Here is a 19,506-nt window from a genome sequence, read left to right as displayed (position 1 = left end):
AAGAGGGGCCTGTTAGAAGGAAAACTAACTAACAGAAAGCAAGAGCATCAACATCAACAAAAAGGATGACCATGCAAAAACTCCATCCGAAGATCACCAACAGAAAAGACCAAAGGTAGATAAATCCACGAAGATGAGGAAAAACCAGCACAAAAAGGCTGAAAATTCCAAAACCAGAATGCTGCTTCTCCTCCAAAGGATCACAACTCCGTGCCAGCAAGGGAACAAAACTGGACAGAGAATGAGTTTGATGGATTGACAGATGTAGGCTTCTGAAGGTTGGTAATAACAAACTCCTTCAAGCTAAAGAAGCATGTTCTAACGCAGTGCAAGGAAGCTAAGGAACTTGATAAAAGGTTAGAGGAATTGCTAACTAGAATAACCAATTTAGAAAAGAACATAAATGACCTGATGAAGCTGAAAAACACAGCACAAGAACTTCATGAAGCATATACAAGTATCAATAGCCAAACTGATCAAGTGGAAGAAAGGATATCAAAGATTGAAAATCAACTTAATGAAATAAAGCATGAAGACAAGATTAGAGAAAAAAAGAACAAAAAGGAATGAACAAAGCCTCCAAGAAATATGGAACTATGTGAAAAGACCAAACCTACATTTGACTGTGTACCTGAAGGTGACGGGGAGAATGGAACCAAGTTGGAAAACACACTTCAGGATACTATTCAGGAGAACTTCCCCAACCTAGCAAGACAGGCCAACATTCAAATTCAGGAAACATGGAGAATACCACAAAGATACTCCTTGAGAAGAGCAACCCCGAGATACATAATTGTCCAATTCACCAAGGTTGAAATGAAAGAAAAAATGTTAAGAGCAGCCAGACAGAAAAGTCGGGTTACCCACGGAGGGAAGCCCATCAGACTAACAGTGGATCTCTTGACAGAAACTCTACAAGCCAGAAGAGAATGGGGGCCAATACTCAACATTCTTAAAGAAAAGAATTTTCGACCCAGAATTTCATATCCAGCCAAACTAAGCTTTACAAGTGAAGGAGAAATAAAATCCTTTACAGACAAGCAAATGCTGAGGGATTCTGTAACCACTAGGCCTGCCTTACAAGAGCTCCTGAAGAAAGCACTAAATACAGAAGGGAAAAACTGGTACCAGCCACTGCAAAACAAACCAAAATGTAAAAGCCATCAACACTATGAAGAAACTGCATCAACTAATGGGCAAAATAACCAGCTAGCATCATAATGACACGATGGAATTCACACATAACAATACTAATCTTAAATGGAAACAGACTAAATGCCCCAATTAAAAGGTACAGATTGGCAAACTGGATAAAGAGTCAAGACCCATCATTGTGCTGTATTCAGGAGACTCATCTCACATGCAAAGACACACACAGGCTCAAAATAAAGAAATAGAGGAAGATTTACTAAGCACATGGAAAGAAAAAAAAAAGCAGGGGTTGCAATCCTAGTCTCTGATAAAACAGACTTTAAACCAACAAAGATCAAAATAGACAAAGAAGAGCATTACATAATGGTAAAGCAATTAATGCAACAAGAAGAGCTAACTGTCCTAAATATATATGCACCCAACACAGAGCATCCAGGTTCATAAAACAAGTTCGTAAGACCTACAAAGAAACTTAGACTCCCACACAATAATAGTGGGAGACTTTAATACCCCACTGTCAATATTAGATCAATGAGACAGAAAATTAACAAGGATATTCAGGACTTGAACTCATCTCTGGACCAAGCGGACCTAGCAGACATCTACAGAGCTCTCCACCTCAAATCAACAGAATATACATTCTTCTCAGCACCACATAGCACTTATTCCAAAATCAACCATGTAATTGGAAGTAAAACACTCCTCAGCAAATGCAATAGAACAGAAATAATAACAGTTTCTTGGACCACAGGGCAATCAAATTAGAACTCAGGATTAAGAAATGCACTCAAAACTGCACAACTACATGGAAACTGAACAACCTCCTCCTGAATGGCTAGTGGGTAAATAATGAAATTAAGGCAGAAATAAATAAGTTCTTTGAAATCAATGACAACAAAGACACAAAGTACCAGAATCTCTGGGACACAGCTAAAGCAGTGTTTAGAGGGAAATTTATAGCACTAAATCCCACAGGAGAAAGTGGAAAAGATCTAAAATCAACACCTTAACATCACAATTAAAAGAACTAAAGAAGTAAGAGCAAACAAATTCAAAAGCTAGCAGAAGACAAGAAATACCTAAGATCAGAGCAGAACTGAAGGAGATAGAGATATGAAAAACCTTTCAAAAAAATCAATGAATCCATGAGCTGGTTTTTTGAAAAGATTAACAAAATAGACCACTAGCCAGAGAAAAGACAGAAAAGGAAGAAAAGAAGAGAATAAAAATAAAAGTAGAGAAAAAAAGAGAAGAAAAGAGAGAAGAATCAAATAGACACAATAAAAAATGATAAAGGGGAGATCACCACTGATCCCACAGAAATACAAACTGCCATCAGAGAATACTGTAAACACCTCCATGTAAATAAAGTAGAAAATCTCGAAGAAAATGGATAAATTCCTGGACTCACACATCCTCCCAAGCTAAACCAGGAAGAAGTCGAATCCCTGAATAGACCAATAACAAGTGAAATTGAGGCAGTAATTAATAGCCTAGCAACCAAAGAAAGCCCAGGACCAGATGGATTCACAGCCAAATTCTACCAGAGGTACAAACAGGAGATGGTACCATTCCTTCTGAAACTATTCCAAATAATAGAAAGAGAAAGACTCCTCCCTAACACATTTCATGAGGCCAGCATCATCCTGATACCAAAACCTGGCAGAGACACATACACAAAAAGAAAATTTCAGGCCAAAATCCCTGATGAACTTTGATGCAAAAATCCTCAATAAAATACTGGCAAACAAAATTCAGCAGCACATCAAAAAGCTTATCTATCCCAATCAAGTCAGCTTCATCCTTAGGATGCAAGGCTGGTTCAACATATGCAAATCAACAAATGTAATTCATCACATAAACAGAACCAGTGACAAAAACCATATGATTATTTCAATAGATGCAGAAAAGGCCTTCCATAAAGGAACACCCAAAAATTCAACACCCCTTCATGCTAAAAACACTCAATAAACTAGGTATTGATGGAACATATCTCAAAATAATAAGAGCTGTTTATGACAACCCACAGTCAATATCATACTTAATGGGCAAAAGCTGGATGCATTCCCTTTGAAAACCAGCACAATGCTGGGCGCGGTGGTTCAAGCCTGTAATCCCAGCACTTTGGGAGGCAGAGGCGGGCGGATCACGAGGTCAGGAGATCGAGACCATCCTGGCTAACACGGTGAAACCCTGTCTCTACTAAAAAATACCAAAAAAAAAACTAGCCGGGCAAGGTGGTGGGCGCCTGTAGTCCCAGCTACTTGGGAGGCTGAGGCAGGAGAATGGCACAAACCCAGGAGGCAGAGCTTGCAGTGAGCTGAGATCCGGCCACTGCACTCAAGCCTGGGTGACAGAGCGAGACTCCATCTCAAAAAAAAAAAAAAACAAAAAACAAAAAACTGGCACAAGACAAGCATGCCCTCTCTCACCACTCTTATTCAACATAGTATTGGACGTTCTGGCCAGGGCATACAGGCATACAGGCAAGAGAAAGAAATAAAGCATATTCAAGTAGGAAGAGAGGAAGTCAAATTATCTTTGTTTGCAGATTACATGATTGTATATTTAGAAAGCTTCATCATCTCAGTCCCAAAACTCCATAAGCTGATAAGCAACTTCAGCAAAGTCTCTGGATATAAATCAATATGCAAAAATCACAAGCATTCCTGTACACCAATAGACAAACAGCCAAATCATGAGCAACCTCCCATTCACAACTGCTACAAAGAGAATAAAATACCTAAAAATACAACTTATGAGGGATGTGAAGGACCTCTTCAAGAACTACAAGCCACTGCTCAAGAAAATAAGAGAGGACACAAATGGAAAAACATTCCATGCTCGTGCATAGGAATAATCAATATCGTGAAAATGGCCATACTGCCCAAAGTAATTTATATATTCAATGCTATTCCCCTCAAGCTACCATTAACTTTCTTCACAGACCTAGAAAAACTACTTTAAATTTCATGTGGAACCAAAAGTTAACCCATATAGCCAAGACAATCTTAAGGAAAAAGAACAAAGCTGGAGACATCACGCTACCTGACTTCAAACTATGCTACAAGGCTACAGTAACCAAAACAGCATGGTACTGGTACCAAAACAGATATATAGACCAATGGAATAGAACAGAGGCCTCAGAAATAACACCACACATCTACAACCATCTGATATTTGACAAATGTGACAAAAACAAGCAATGGAGAAAGGATTCCCTATTTAATAAATGGTGTTGGGAAAACTGGCTAGCCATATGCAGAAAACTGAAACTGAACCCCTTCCTTACACCTTATACAAAAATTAACTCAAGACAGATTAAAGATTTAAATGTAAGACCTAAAACCATAAAAACAAAGAAGAAAACCTAGGCAGTACCATTTAGGACATAGGCATGGGCAAAGAATTCATGACTAACACTGAAAGCAATGGCAACAAAACCCAAATTTGACAAATGGAACCTAATTAAACTAAAGAGCTTCTGCACAGCAAAAGAAACTATCATCAGAGTGAACAGGCAACCTACAGAATTGGGAGAGAATTTTTGCAATCTATCATCCAACAAAGTGCTAATATCCAGAATCTACAAGAAACTTAAAGAAATTTACGAGAAAAAAAAAAACAAAGAACTCCATCAAAAAGTGGGCAAAAGATATGAACGACACTTTTCAAAAGAGGACATTTGTGCGGCCAATAAGCATATGAGAAAAAGCTCACCAATGGTCATTAGAGAAATGCAAATCAAAACCAAAATGAGGTACCATCTCATGCCAGTTAGTATGGTGATCATTAAAAAGGAAACAACAGATGCTGGAGAGGATGTGGAGAAAGGAAAGCTTTTACACTGTTGGCGGGAGTGTAAATTAGTTCAACCATTGTGGAAGACAGTGTGGTGATTCCTCAAGGATCTAGAACTAGAAATACCATTTGACCCAGCAATTCCATTACTGTGTATATGCCCAAAGGATTATAAATCATTCTACTATAAAGACACATGCACATGTATGTTTATTGCAGCAGTATTCACAATAGCAAAGACTTGGAACCAACCCAAATGCCCATTATTGTTAGACTGGATAAAGAAAATGTGGCACATATGCACCATGGAATACTATGCAGCAATAAAAAACATGAGTTCATGTCCTTTGCAGGGACATGGATGAAGCTGGAAACCATCATTCTCAGCAAACTAACACAGGAACAGAAAACCAAACACTGCATGTTCTTACTCATAAGTGGGTAAGGACACATGGACACAGGGAGGGGAACATCACACACCAGGGCCTGTCAGGGGGTTGGGGGCTAGTGGAGGGATAGCATTAGGAGAAATACCTAATGTAGATGATGGGTTGATGGGTGCAGCAAACCACCATGGCAAATGTATACCGATGTAACAAACCTGCATGTTCTGCACATGTATCCCAGAACTTAAAGTATGTGTACGTGTATGTATATGTGTGTGTGTATATAATGTATATAAACCTTGAGTTTTTGGTTCAAAAGTTTGCCATAGGCTGGGCGCAGTGGCTCACACCTGTAATCCCAGTACTTTGGGAAGCTGAGGTGGGCAGATCACTTAAATTCATGAGTTCAAGACCAATCTGGGCAACATAGTGAAACCTGGTCTCTACCAAAAATACAAAAAATTAGCCAGGTGTGGTGGTGCATGCCTGTAGTCCCAGCTAGTTGGGGGGCTGAGGGAGGGGCATCACTTGAGCCCAGGATGTTGAGCCTGCAGTGAGCCATGATGGTGCCATTGTACTCCACCCTGAGTGATAGAGTGAGACTGTCTCAACAACAACAAAAAAGCTTCCTATAAAGAAAACCCAAGTGATGAGATGGCTTTAATCTACCAAATATTTAAGAAAAAAATACCAATTTTACACAAACATTTCATCAATATTGAAGAGAATTCTCATTGAGAATTCTCAATGCAGTCTTTGAAGCCACCATCGGTTGATACTAAAACTGGATATAGACATCACAAGAAAAGAAGTTATAGACCACTGTCACTCATGGACAAGCATTTTTTTAATAAATTTTAACAAACCAAATCCAAAAATATGTAAAAAGGACAATACATCATGACCAACTGGGGTACAGCCCAAGAATGCAAGATGGGCTTTACATTCAAAAACCAATCAATATAATTCATCATATGAAAAAACAGAAAAACAGCTTTGCCATCAACTCATTAGGAGTAGAAGCATTTGAAAAAATCTAAGATGCATTCCTGATGAAATGCACTCAGAAAATTAAGATGAGAAGGGAACTTTCTCAATCTGATAAAGGGCGTGTATGAAAAACCTACAGCAAACACTAACTTAATTGTGGGAGGCAAAATGCTTTCTCTGTCAGGTCAGAAACCCGGCCAGAACATTATTGCCATTTCTATCCAGCATTGTACTGGAGGTTCTTGCTGATGAAATAAAGCAAGAAACAGAAATAAAAGGCATCCAGACTGGCAAGAAAAAATTAAAATTATCTTTATTTAGAGACAACAATACTGTCTTTGTAAAAAATCTGAGGGAGTCACTTTAAAGAGCTACTAGAACTAATTAGTGAGTTTAGTAATATTTCAAAATACAGGCCAATATAGAAAAGTCAACTGTATTTCTACATACCAGCAACAATGAGAAATTGAAATTTTAAAATTAGCATTTACAGTAACACTCCTAAATATAAAATAACAGGAATAAATCTGACAAAAGGTATACAAGGTCTCTACATTGAAAACTGAAAACTAGCTGGGCGCGGTGGCTCACGCCTGTAATCCCAGCACTTTGGGAGGCCAAGGCGGGCAGATCACCTGAGGTCGGGAGTTCGAGACCAGCCTGTCTTTACTAAAAATACAAAATCAACTGGGTGTGGTGGTGCATGCCTGTAATCCCAGCTACTTGAGAGGCTGAGGCAGGAGAATCACTTGAACCCAGGAGGCGGAAGTTGCGGTGAGCCGAGATCGTGCCATTGCACTCTAGTCTGGGCAACGAGAGCAAAACTCCGTCCAAAAAAAAAAAAAAAAGAACCCAAAAACTGTTGCTGAAAGAAATGTTAAAACACTTAAACTAGTGGTTTTCAGTCAGTTTTGTTTTGTTTTTTTTTTTGCTTCAGGGGACATTTGGCAATGTCTGGAAACATTTTTGGTTGTTACACCTGGGGCTGGGGAAAACAAGTTATGCAGCTGGAATCTAATGAGTGGAGGCCAGGGATGCTGCTGAACAGTTCCCCTGAACAAACAGAAGGTTACTCAGTCCAAAATGTCAGCGTGCCACGGCTGAGAAACCCTGGCGTGGTGCCCAGTGGAGAGGTAAATAGTGTTTATGGGCCAGAAGACTTAACAGTGTTAGGGTGTCAGTTCTCCACAAATCTATACATCCAATGCAGTGCCAATCAAATTCCCAGAAGGCTTTTATTTGTGTGTGTATATTACCAAGCCAGTTCTAAATTTCATAGGGAAATGAAAAGGTCCTAAAATAGCTGAAACCGGTTTGAAAAAGAATAACAAATGGGATAAACTAAGACCACATGACTGTAAGCCTTATTCTAAAACCACAGAGGTCGAGACAGTGCGATCTGGACTGCAGCATAGCCATGCGGAACAGGAGAGTCTAGATATGAACCAACACATATATATGGACAATTGATTTCCAGCAACGATGCGAAGTCAATTCAGTAGGGAAAGGAAAGTTGTTTCTTTTTTAACAAATGGTGTTTAACAATTGGGTATGCATATGTCGAAAATGAACTTTCATTTATATCTCACAGTATATGCAAATGTTAACTCAAAATGTATAAGTCTAAATGTGATACCTAAAACTATAAAGCTTCTAGAATAAAACATAAGGAAAATTCTTGGGGACCTTTGGTCAGGAAAAGATTTCTTAAATACAATACCAAATGCATAACCCGTAAGAGAAAAATAATTTGGGCTTCATCAAAATTAAAAACTTATACTCTCTGAAAAACTGTTGAGAGAATAAAAAGAGAAGCCAAGGAACAGGAGGGAAAAGTCACAAAGCAAAGCATGTATCTTATAATGGATTTGTATCCAAAATATGTAAAGAACTCTCAAAACACAGTAAGAAACAAACCAATTAAAATGGACAGAAGACGTAAACAGGCAAGTAAACATAAGGAAAGATGCTTAATATCCATTAATAATAAAACACCAATTGCAACTAAAAGAAATGCCACTACACAACTCTTAGAATGGCTAAAATTTGAAAGACTGACCACATCAAGTGTTGGAGAATATGTGGAGGAATTGACATTCTCATACACAAATGATAAAATGTGCAATGGTGAAACTAGTTTGAAAAACAGTTTGGTAGTTTCATAAAAGGTTAAACATATACCACCATAAGATCCTTCCTTGTGCCTTTACCCTAGAAAAATGAAAGCATTTCACTTCTCAGCCTTTTAGCTAAGATCTAGTGAAAAATGAAAGCACAGAAGTATGCAAAGACTTGTGCATGGATGTTCATAGCAGCTTTATATTGAAGAGTAAAAAAGTAGAAACAACCCAAATGTCTGTCAACAAGTGAATGGGTAACAAATTGTTGTATAGTCATACAATGCAGACAACTCAGTGATAAAACTGAGCTGCTGATCACACAACAACATGGATGAATCTTGAGTGTGTACTATTTGATTTCATTTACATAAGGTTTTAGAAAATGCAAACTTATCCCTAGCGTATTAATTGTTGAAAGCACATGTGTTGTTGCTTGGAGACAGGATTGGGAAGCTTAGAGTGGGGTGGAGATATTATAAAGTGATGCTAGTAAAATTTTGGTGGAGACGAATGTTTTCTATTTTGATTGTGAGGATTGTTTAATGATGTCAAAGTTGATTAAATTGCACACTTTAAATATGTGTGGTTTTTGAGTGTCATTTATAATTTTAAAATGTCATTTTGAAAATAAAATAGAATTGTTGAAAGATAAAAACAATTTCCCAGAAAACATAGCTAACAGAAAAAAAATCTAGAACAGGACAGAAAGACTATGTATTAAGAATCAAACCATAAAGTGCAAAATCAGATTAGTAAGAGGCAGAAGAAATTTTCTAAAAAGTAATAGAAGAAAAATGTTTAGAGCTAAGAGATACAGATCTTTAGGCTGAGAGTTTCACCCAGGATCCAACACCATAAACAAAAGATTCATAGTAAATTCACCTTTATGAAATACCAGAAAAGGCTCACTCAGCCAGGGTCGGCTGGGTGGGGATAGTGAGGAAGTGAGAAGTTGGGGGTGAGTCACCTATAAGCAAATAAGATCATCTGACATCAAGCCTGTTATCAGCATCACTGAATGATAAAATACAATGGTACAATGATTTCAAAGTTCTAGGGAGATTACTTTCTAACACACAAGTCAATGCTTAGCTAATTACCAATTAAACATGAAGGACCAAAAGAAGAGTCAAGAGATGCATGAAGCCTCGAAACCTCTTGTCACCTATGCTCTTCCTGAGACATTAACTGAAGATGAACTTACGCAAAATGGGGACAAAACCAGAAAAAAGGAGAAACATGAACGATATTTAAAAATTATGGAATATGGGAGTTTAGTGAAAATAAGTCTCAGGATGAGCTTTATAATGAGGAATTAGTTTGCAGCAATTCTAATTTGTATGGGAAGTTAGTCAATGCCAAGAAGAATATTTTCATGAAGGAAAATGGAAAAGATTCCCAACAATAAATTTAATGACTGAAGTGGTGGTAATATTATGCACACAGTCAAGAAAGCACATACGTCTTTCTTCATTAAAAAGAATGCAAATTAGTAACCCCAGAATATATATTTGTGGGTGATGGAGTGAAATGAAATCTAAGAAGGTCTTGATGCAAACATAAATGTTATGTGGTTTGGATCAATTGAAGGAATGTAAGAAAAACAATTCATTTGACTTGAATCTTAGGAATATTCTCCTTGAAATAGCCCAAAGTTGAGATATTGTACTTCTAAAGGTCAGAAAGAAATCCAAGCAAACTGCTTAGCTCTGCTTTGAATAATATTTATGTAATCTTAATAACATCACAGTTGTTAATTTGTTTTTAACTTTTAGAATTTATTTATAAGTAAACCCCTCAAGGCTGGAGTATAGTTAGAGTGCCAAATGTACAAGTTCTCAATCTTGACAATGAAGTAACAACTGACAGAACATCTCTTTTCTCACATGGCATCAACAAATTCCACTTTCCAGGCTAAAAGCACTACAGTATTTCTGTTATTCTTCTTCTTCTAATGTTTACTTTTACACATTCAAACAACATACTAAACCTTGAACCGTACTTACATAATATAGCTCAATAATGTGGGTTGTTTTTAGTTTTCAACTTTTAGGATCAATCTGTAAACATAATCTTAAATACTGAAATATAATTTTATGATCTCAGTGTACATGCTTTCCACCTTGATAATGTAAAATTATAGTCACAGAAAACAGAAGATGGGAGGTGGAAAAGGAGAAAGAGAAACACATGGAAGGATGGGGGCATTGTATCTTCATCTAAGAAAATGGGGAGTCAAGAGATAAATGCCCATACCTAGTGAAATAAATGGAGATGTAAGTTGTGAAGACATTTTCCTAAAACTACCTGGCTATGAGAGCCACCAACTAGTTTCCTATTTGGCTTCAAGATGCACAGACCCACACCCACACCCAACATGCCATTTCAGTGAATTGCATTTTACTTACAAGTACCCTCTACACTGCTTGCCTGTTGATTTTAACTGTTTCTATAAAAACCAAGGGCCATGAAGCACAAGTCCCTCTAATGCCAGGAGTACCTCAAACAATAACCATTGCTGGTTTAGCAACATGGGGCTGTATGTCCTACCTTAAAAGTGGTATCACAGGTTCCAAAGTGTCTGTCTTCTTTGAAGAATAATGTTCTTATTCATAGTAGGGTTGATAATCCCTATCCTTTAGAAGCTGGTAAAAAGGAAGTTAGAGCAGGAATTGTAAGAAGGTGTCACACGTGGGTGTGGGCAGGGCAGCTATGAGACAGGAGGGAGGAGACCGTGCAGAGATGGTCTGGGTATCACTGGACCCCACATGCAGGGAGGCTTCCTCCACCAATTAAAAACAGAATACTCTTTAAAGAAAAAGCTTTAAGAAATCCAGTCCTTTGAAAATCCTTTCTTCTGTGGTTATGGCAATTTCAGATTGTCACCTGGGATGGATAAGGTTTTAACCTAGTGAAATGGGTAAGAACTGTCCCCATTCATGATGTGCCAGCCTTAGAAGAATTAGTGTGGCATATGTCCAAGTTGCGGTCCCCAAGTAGACCAGAAATGTAAAAAACTTATCCAAACAATGGAAAAAAAAGAATGAAAACAGGACCTGTAAAGAATTCCTAAAGAATCTGCATTATATTGCTTGAGAGTAAGGAAATTTGGAGGTAAATCTGAGGGCATTTTGTGAGACTTAAACCACCATGGGGAACATTCCTTTTAAGGTGTCTGCAGGTGAACCAACAGCTTCTCTGGGGGCCTAGATATAATTTCTCAATAATAATTCTATCTAAAAGTGTCCAAGGATCTGAATTAATTAATTAACTAGTTCTGAGACATTGCTTGGTACTTTCTCACTGGAGAAAAAAAAAAAACAAAGAAACTGCCTTATCATACTAAAGAACTCAAGATAAGGATCAATACCACCTTGGCCAGAGCTTATAGGTAGGTTGGCTCCCTGACCTTTAATGTAAAAATATTTCTTGCTTAAAATACCTACATGAAGACAGGGACAAGTTAGAGCTCTGTGTGTCTAGCTGTCCTTTGAAGTTCAGGGTAAATAGTGATTTTCATTTTTTAAAGTCATAGTTCAATTGATCTCACACGCAGTCAATTTCAGGTTTATTTCTTTTTACTTTCAGCATAACCCAAATAATTAAAATAACCACACCGTCTTCACAAGATAGCCAAGGAAGAAAAAAAAAATCAGCCTTCACATTTAAGTCAGTTAGTCCTTTTTTAATAAATTTGAATTCATTCATCAACAAGTTTCATATTGTATCTATCACTCAATTTTGCTGTTTTTTTCATGTCAAATAATACCAAAAAATTACATCAATGTGCTTAAGCAAAACTGGGTTTAAATTTATCTTTACAATAAAATGAAATCAACATGAGAATTGATTATGACAGCAATCGCCTATTCCTACTAGAATAATCCTGTACTTACCTTAAACACACTCAACTGACTTGTGAAGTAGAAACATGAGACAAGTGTGACAAAACATGTTCACGGGGTTGGTCCTAGGGAGAGGCACACGGGAGCCACTCTCTGGGAGGTCATTGTTTACCCAGGTGTTGGGAATTTAGTATTTCAGCAAAACATGGCACCTTTCAATGCAGTAGAAGAGGTAATCAATCCAAGGCACACTAGCTAGTGTCCTGGAAAAATTTAATTCACCTGGGCAGCTCTTTACCCCAAGATTTGATGTTACTCTAATGGCTCACACTGAGAGCCAGAGTCAATTCCAAGAGTAACAAAATATTTCACCAAGTGTTCGGTTTTGCTTACATAAAATGGCCAGAAATATGAACTGGTTTTCAGGTGGAGAGTTAAAATAAGAATTAAGTGATGGTTTATACTTTCAAGCCAGGAGATTCAAAGTCGGACACATTCTTGTTAGAACACACCACGGTGGGACAAACACCAATGGATTATCTACTAGATGCTGAAAACGAACATCTACAACTGCAATGTGCCTGTCCCCTTAAAACCAGCCCCAGACTTGTTCGGCATCACCTTTGAGATGATCCCCTTGGTGAAAATGTCAGTGCTGTGTTTGGACGAGAGAGACGTGCCTTTGAGGGAGTGACCGAACATGTCAAAGTTCTGGGTGCTGGCGTTAAAAACACAAGATATTGCAGATGTACAGGTAGCTTCCACACCTAATGGAAATATTCTCATGACATACCTTCTAGTTCGTTTGAGATTCAGGGGGAAATGGATGTCGCATGGTATAGACAGTGGAACCCCTCCACAGTCCCGGGGTTGGTGAACAGGAGTAACACTTGTTTTAAGGAGCACTCAAGTCTATCAGTCTTTCTCTGTGGGGAGTTATGTAGCAGGGCTCTTCCATGATCTCAAGGATATCTGAATATGGGTAATAACAAACTGTCATAACAAGATTCTTCTGTAGATCTTGAGCCCCTGTGGCGCATTTTGGAAAGACAGGACTACTTAGAAAATTAACTTTTTATTACTTTCAGTTGTTAAGAAAGAAATCTCATTATATCCCCAATGATAATGTTTCTCTCCTTACGCAAGAGGTCTGGGTGTGGGTAGCAGCCACCTCCCAACAACGTCAGAGGTCCGGGTTCAGGATTCCTCAACGCGGCTCAGTCACTGGCTCAAATAACTACTGTGGAGTAATGAGAGGTCATTTGTACACAACAGAGACTCCAATTCAACTCTCTTCTGTTAACACAGAGTTCTCTTCTCAATGTTCTCACAAGTTTTAAAAATGGAGAAGCTATAAAATAATTTTGTTAGAAGAAAAGTAATTTTCTTCTGAAATGGAGTAAAGCAAACACATACCCAAGGATCTTAAAAAGTTTTCTCTTTTTGTTTTTACAGAATATATGTATGTATTTGTGTGTGTGTGTGTTTGTGTGTGTGTGTAGTTACAAACACTATTTATAGTATAGCTAATATGTTAACTTCATCGCGGTGTCTACAAAGTTGTGGATCCCAGTCTTGGTGCCAAATGCATATAAAAAGCTCAAAAGCTATTATGACTATACCATGCAAATTTATATCCAGAAAACCTCGGGAAGGAGACTGCAGCTCCTTGGAGCCTCATGGGGTCTCTGCCTGTGATATTTGGGTACCTCAACTATGCATCAAAAAAGTTGTAAATCACTTTTCTCCCAGAAAGAATTAATGTCACAGTTCTGAACAGTATACATTATACACTTAAATAGACCATCGACTGTTTTTGTCCACATCCATGTACATTTTGGGGTCCCTCTTCCGCATGTGGACCTCACACCTTTAATTACTGGATACGGAAAAAGATATACCTGAAGTATTGAAAGGGATAAGGTCTTTGCAAATGTATTTTTTTCTTTAACATGATAATAATGATAAGGCCACTTACAAGGTTTTTCCCAATCTGTTTAACTTTTAGGATCCCCCATTGTTACCGATGGAAAAAACTGTCAGAGAAAAGCCAAAGCCAAAGGAATCCCTGGCTAGTCTCCAGATGAAAATAAAACCAGAGAGCAGTGATTAGGAGGAAAAAGATAGGAATGAAGGAGGGAAAAGGGCCTTAAAGGAGGTAAATGCCTCTAGCGTGAGATTTTGTGGATTATGTTTCGTCTGATGGTGGGTTTTGAACTGTTGCAGATGCCCACAAATTAAAGGTTGTTACAGCCACCAAAGAAAAATCAAGTAGTGGTCAGCTCATGGGGATAGTCCACACCACACGCATCCTCAGGGAAGGTGGTGCCCCTACCTATGTCGAGACAACTGGGGCCAGCCATTGGAGCACTGGGCTAGACTCTGGTCCTTGGTTTTGGATAGAACAGAGAGGGCGAGGCATACGTGGCATTTTGGGATAAAGTATTAATTTAGCAGTTCTTCCTGCAAATTTTGCTTTTTATTTTTTCTCCAAATGCTCAACTTCACTGTGACACCTGTTTGCACAACTGTAGTCATTTCAGTTTATGGATGCCTGTGATAGAAATATTGTTTACAAAAAATATATCATCTCTTTTTTTTTTTCTTTAGAAAGATCTCATCTAAATAGTAAGTTAAGGTTGCGTCTATGAAACCGGTGCACCTTGTCTTGTTTCTACGAGCTTTAAAAAGTCCAAATACTGATGAGGCTGTGGATCAGAAGGAAGCAACAGTGACTGTGTTTGCCGTCAGGTTGCCCTCCTTTGCCTCAGAGAACGGTCATGGGTCGTTGGGTGACGCGTGGTGTGTAGGGGTCATGTTCCTGCAGAATCCTAGTCAGTCTAGGAGTAGTTGGATGTGCTTATGAAGTATGTCAGATACAGAAATAAAGGCATGAGGATGTTTCTTAGTTTCCGAAATTGAACAGAAGTGTTTTAGCTTCAATCTTAATTTCTAGATAACAGAAAGTAGTTACATCACATAAAGGAAAATATGACATCGCATGCTGCCATGATAGCAAGCGTTAAGAAACAGAATCTTGGTAAATATACATATATATGCATATTATGCAAATATATTTTCTATTAACATACAATGTTATAAGAATGATTGATAACATAACTGCAAGGGGGAAAATCATCCTAGATGGTTTTACCTTAGAGTAACGAATAACCTGAGACGTCTATGCTTTCTGTTGGATATCAGGCCTAGAAATCCATACGAGATGTAGAGCACATTTTCAGTGATTGAAATGTCATTGGCAAAACGTGCCACTGTGTTCGCACGTGACAGTGAAGCTGGATCCACTCCAAGTGAACAAGAGAAACAAACTACACACTGTATATTAGAGTACTTACAATGAGATGCCATTCACTCCCGATGGGTTTTCAAAAGACGGTCGTTCAGACATCAACGTGGGATCTATCTATGTTTAAGACAACAGGTAAGCACACTGCCAGTGGCTCACCCCAGCCACTAAACCATTACAGAAAACGTATGCCCGATGAAAACAAACCTCATCACCAGAAAAGCCAAGAAGCCTTCGCTTACTAAACTGAACGAGAGGATATGAAGTGAGTGACTCAGTTTAAACTAGCAATACCACTGTATGAGTTTTCAAAGATTAACTAAGAATGTCTTTCTGATTTTTAAACTAAAACATCTAACTTATGGTAATAAAAGACACATTTGGGGATGATATTGTGTTTCACGCCCTCATTCTCAAGGCATAATATTTAGATACTTGTCCCTTTCAATTATAAAAGAAAAAAACTATGACTTTCTTTAATATGCATCCTGTGGTAAATTGTCCATAGCTGCAAAATGTATATATGTATGTGTATTTGTCTTCCATACACATGGGCACTGACTCCTGTGTGTATAAACATATACACATACATCCTCATATACACGTGTATTTTATATATATGCTGAGAAAGTTCACATATATATACAATTGCGTATGTATATATGTGTGTGTCTGCTTGTGTGTGTGTCTGTGTGTGTACAGGTATAAAAACTTGACAGGCAGAGTAATATTTCACTCGTGTTAAATGAAGTCTTTGAAAAATCAAGTACAGTCACTCAGTTAACATAGTACAGCCAGTAAACTAAGTTGAAAAGAGAAAAAGTGAATGGAAACACGATCCTGGACCATCTGTCTATGGCATTCACATCGGTTAGATCAGGTATTTTAATTTTGAGCTGCGAAGACCTCCTCCGTAGATGGGTCTTCTTGTGCGGGAGGCTTCTGTCCCCCAGGAATCGCCCATGCCCTTCTCGAGGCATGCTCTGTTTCCTGTACTGGATTCCTGAGTTGTCAAAGGATATTGCTGAATTCCTGGTATCGCCAACACCACCTGCGACCTCATTCATTTCGTTGTGAACTTCCAGCGATGTCAACAGAATGTTTCCATGAGCATCCACCTAATTGGAAGGAAAATGCACATGGTTAGACAGCCAGCAGGCCAATGAATCCGATTTCCCTATGCAGATCCCGGACAGAATGATGTCACGCCATCACCTTACGTGTTTTACGAGAAACTGTACATCTGTCAAACCCAGCACTCCGTTTTATTGGAAAATGTCATTTTGGAGGTTAATTGCAGTTGAGAGATTTTTATTTCCTTGATCTAAAAATGCTCGTGTAAGAGATTAGATGCAAGAAGGGGGAGCGGCTTTTTCAAATTGCAATTTCACATTACGGATACAAATCCTTACTGAAAAACTTAAAGTACAAATGACTTTCAAGCTGTTAACTTAGGTGCTCTAACCATTTTCACAACGATGCTTTGAATAAAAACTATATTCTCCCATTTGTCTTTGGAAATCATCTCGTTCCCTTTTCTGATGATCTAACACCCCCAAATTACTACAGAGAAACACATGAATAGTCCCGGGATCGAAAGGCATGCCTGATGACTTCCGTGGAGTAGATACACACACCTCCAACCCCAACTCAAGCAGGCGCCCCTTGCCCAATACTGGTCCTGGCAGGAGACTTCCTTTTGAAGGGCTACATATAAAATAGACGAAATTCCCTTCCCACAATGGAGCCAGACTTTACAATGATAGCGTTTTATTCTGTGCCAAATGTAGCTTCAGACGTTTCATGATGATGCCAAAGGTCCACTCTGTTTGTGGGTTGGTCTGCCCTGGAACTTTGAGCCTTTCACAGAACATCCTGGGGCTGGCGGCCCCAGTGGAGTCCTTTCTGAAATGAACTATTAGCATCTGCTTTCTGAGCAGTTCCCATCCCTGCTACAGCGTCAAGGGCCATTCCACGGTCCCCTGGGCTTTCACTCCAGCAAGCCCCACACTTCTCTATTTCTCTTCTCTTTCTTTGCCTGGAGGGCCATTTTCTCTGTCCTGTTTTTGGCTGTGGAAAGCCTACCCCGTGTTCCAGTACTAGATTAAGTGTCTGTGGCTTCCTCCATAACTCTTTCACAAAACACAGTTATTTTGTGTAGGAATAATTTATTGCTGTATTAATTTGTGTCTTCCCGCCTTCTGCAATGTCATCAGTGGCATCCAGCTAGATGAGCAGGAGGTGAGGTGGTGAGAGGAGTCCTGCTCGAGAAGGCGCTGGGCCTGTGTGAAGTTCCAAGTGGGGATAGGACCACTGGTGGGATGACCTCAGACTTCAAGGGGGCTGGGACACAGGAAGGGCTGCACATCCAAGGACCACTCAGACTTTGGTGGAAAGGCACCAAAGAGGACTCTCAGATATCTACAGGTTTGGTAACACCATTCTAGGTCACTTCATTATGCTTGGGGAAAGTGAGGTGGTCATCGGGGTAATGTCCCCCAGGGAGGCTGGAACCCTAGGATCAACCCAGTCTGGTTCAACCTTGTGTAATAAAATGGTGAGTTATTTTCAGTTGCCATGAACCCCCAGGTTGAAGGTCATGTAACCTGAGCATGCCCAGATGGACCAAGCACACAACCATAGGTGGAGCCTAACTGCTCAGCAAACACCACATGGCAGGATCCAGCATCCAATCAGATTGAGCCCTTGTGTCACCCCATGGCACGATGCAGCCAGACCACACCTCCCAGCATCACCTCATTGCAAGAGCCAATCAGAACATGCCTCATTACCCTATGCCTATAAAACCTGCCCCAAACCTCAGTTCCACGAAACAGATTTGAGCATTTCCTCCTATCTCCTTGCCAGCTGACTCGCAATAAAACTTTTATTTTCTCAAAATTCAGTGCCATCGTATTGTCTTCCAGCACATCAGGCAGTGAGCCCATTCATCGCTCGGCACCAAGCTCACAATCCTCACTAGATTCCGTGAGTATGTTACCCTATGCAAAAGTGACTTTGTGCTTGTCATTAAGGGCACATACCCCAAGATAGGAAGATGACCCGGGATTGTCCAGGTGGGCCCAATCTCATCACACCTTCAAAAGTAGAGAACTTTCTCCAACAGGAAGCAGGAGAAAAAGTCAGAGAGATAAAAGCAGAGGAACTCAAAGCCTGAGGACTTGAGTCACCCTCGATGGAAAGGCTGCAGGGAAAACATAAGAAGGAACAAGGCAGCTGATAGGAGTAAAGATGGCCCCAGCTGACAGCCCAAAATCAAATAATCCCATTAGAAAATGGACAAAGGATCTGAATACACATGTCTCAAAGGAAGACATACAAATGGCAAACAGGCACATGAAAGAAATACTCAACATCACTAGTCAGGAAAATGCAAATCAAAGCCACATGAGATATCATCTCACCCCAGTGAGAATGGCTACTATCAAAAAGACAAAAATAACAGGTGCTGGCAAGACAGCCAAGAAACAGGATCTCTTAGACACTGTTGGTGGGAATATAAATTCATACAGCCATTATGGAAACCAGTAGGGAGGTTTCTCAAATAACTAAAAACAGAACAACCGTAAGATCCAGCCAAGGCAATGGGGACCTCAATTCACAACCACAGGGAGTTGTACTTGACCAAGCACCTGAGTGATCCTGGAAGCACAGTTAACCCCAGAGCCTGCAGAAGGGAAAGGAACACAGACTGCCAGTACCTTAATTTCAGCCTCCTGACACCCTAAGGGCAGGACCCAGCCGAGTCTCACTGTACCTGCACGTCTGGCCTAACAGAATCATGAGATAAAACCAGGTGTCATTTAAAGCTACTACATTTGTGGTACTCTGTTACAATGGTAATCAGGAGGTGAGAGGGAAGGCACATTTGCATTGTGCCTCAA

General features: G+C 39.3%; 1 protein-coding gene across 3 annotated transcripts in view; it reads right to left on the bottom strand.

Moving 5' to 3' along the window:
- Window positions 1–12,119: 12,119 nt before the first annotated feature.
- The window catches only part of GABRB3 (gamma-aminobutyric acid type A receptor subunit beta3), a 227,362-nt gene continuing 219,975 nt past the window's right edge, over window positions 12,120–19,506 (bottom strand). For all 3 annotated transcript variants that reach the window (XM_005559021.4, XM_005559020.5, XM_073995295.1), the window contains one exon: window positions 12,120–16,719. In XM_005559021.4, coding sequence (XP_005559078.1) covers window positions 16,378–16,719 — 342 coding nt within the window. In that variant the 3' untranslated portion in view covers window positions 12,120–16,377. The remainder of the gene's footprint in view (window positions 16,720–19,506) is intronic.

This window comes from Macaca fascicularis, chromosome 7 (assembly GCF_037993035.2).
Source record: "Macaca fascicularis isolate 582-1 chromosome 7, T2T-MFA8v1.1".
NCBI classification, from domain to species: Eukaryota; Metazoa; Chordata; class Mammalia; order Primates; family Cercopithecidae; genus Macaca; species Macaca fascicularis.
The sequence above is the reverse complement of the archived record's forward strand: the minus strand, read 5'-3'. Positions and strand labels throughout refer to the sequence as shown.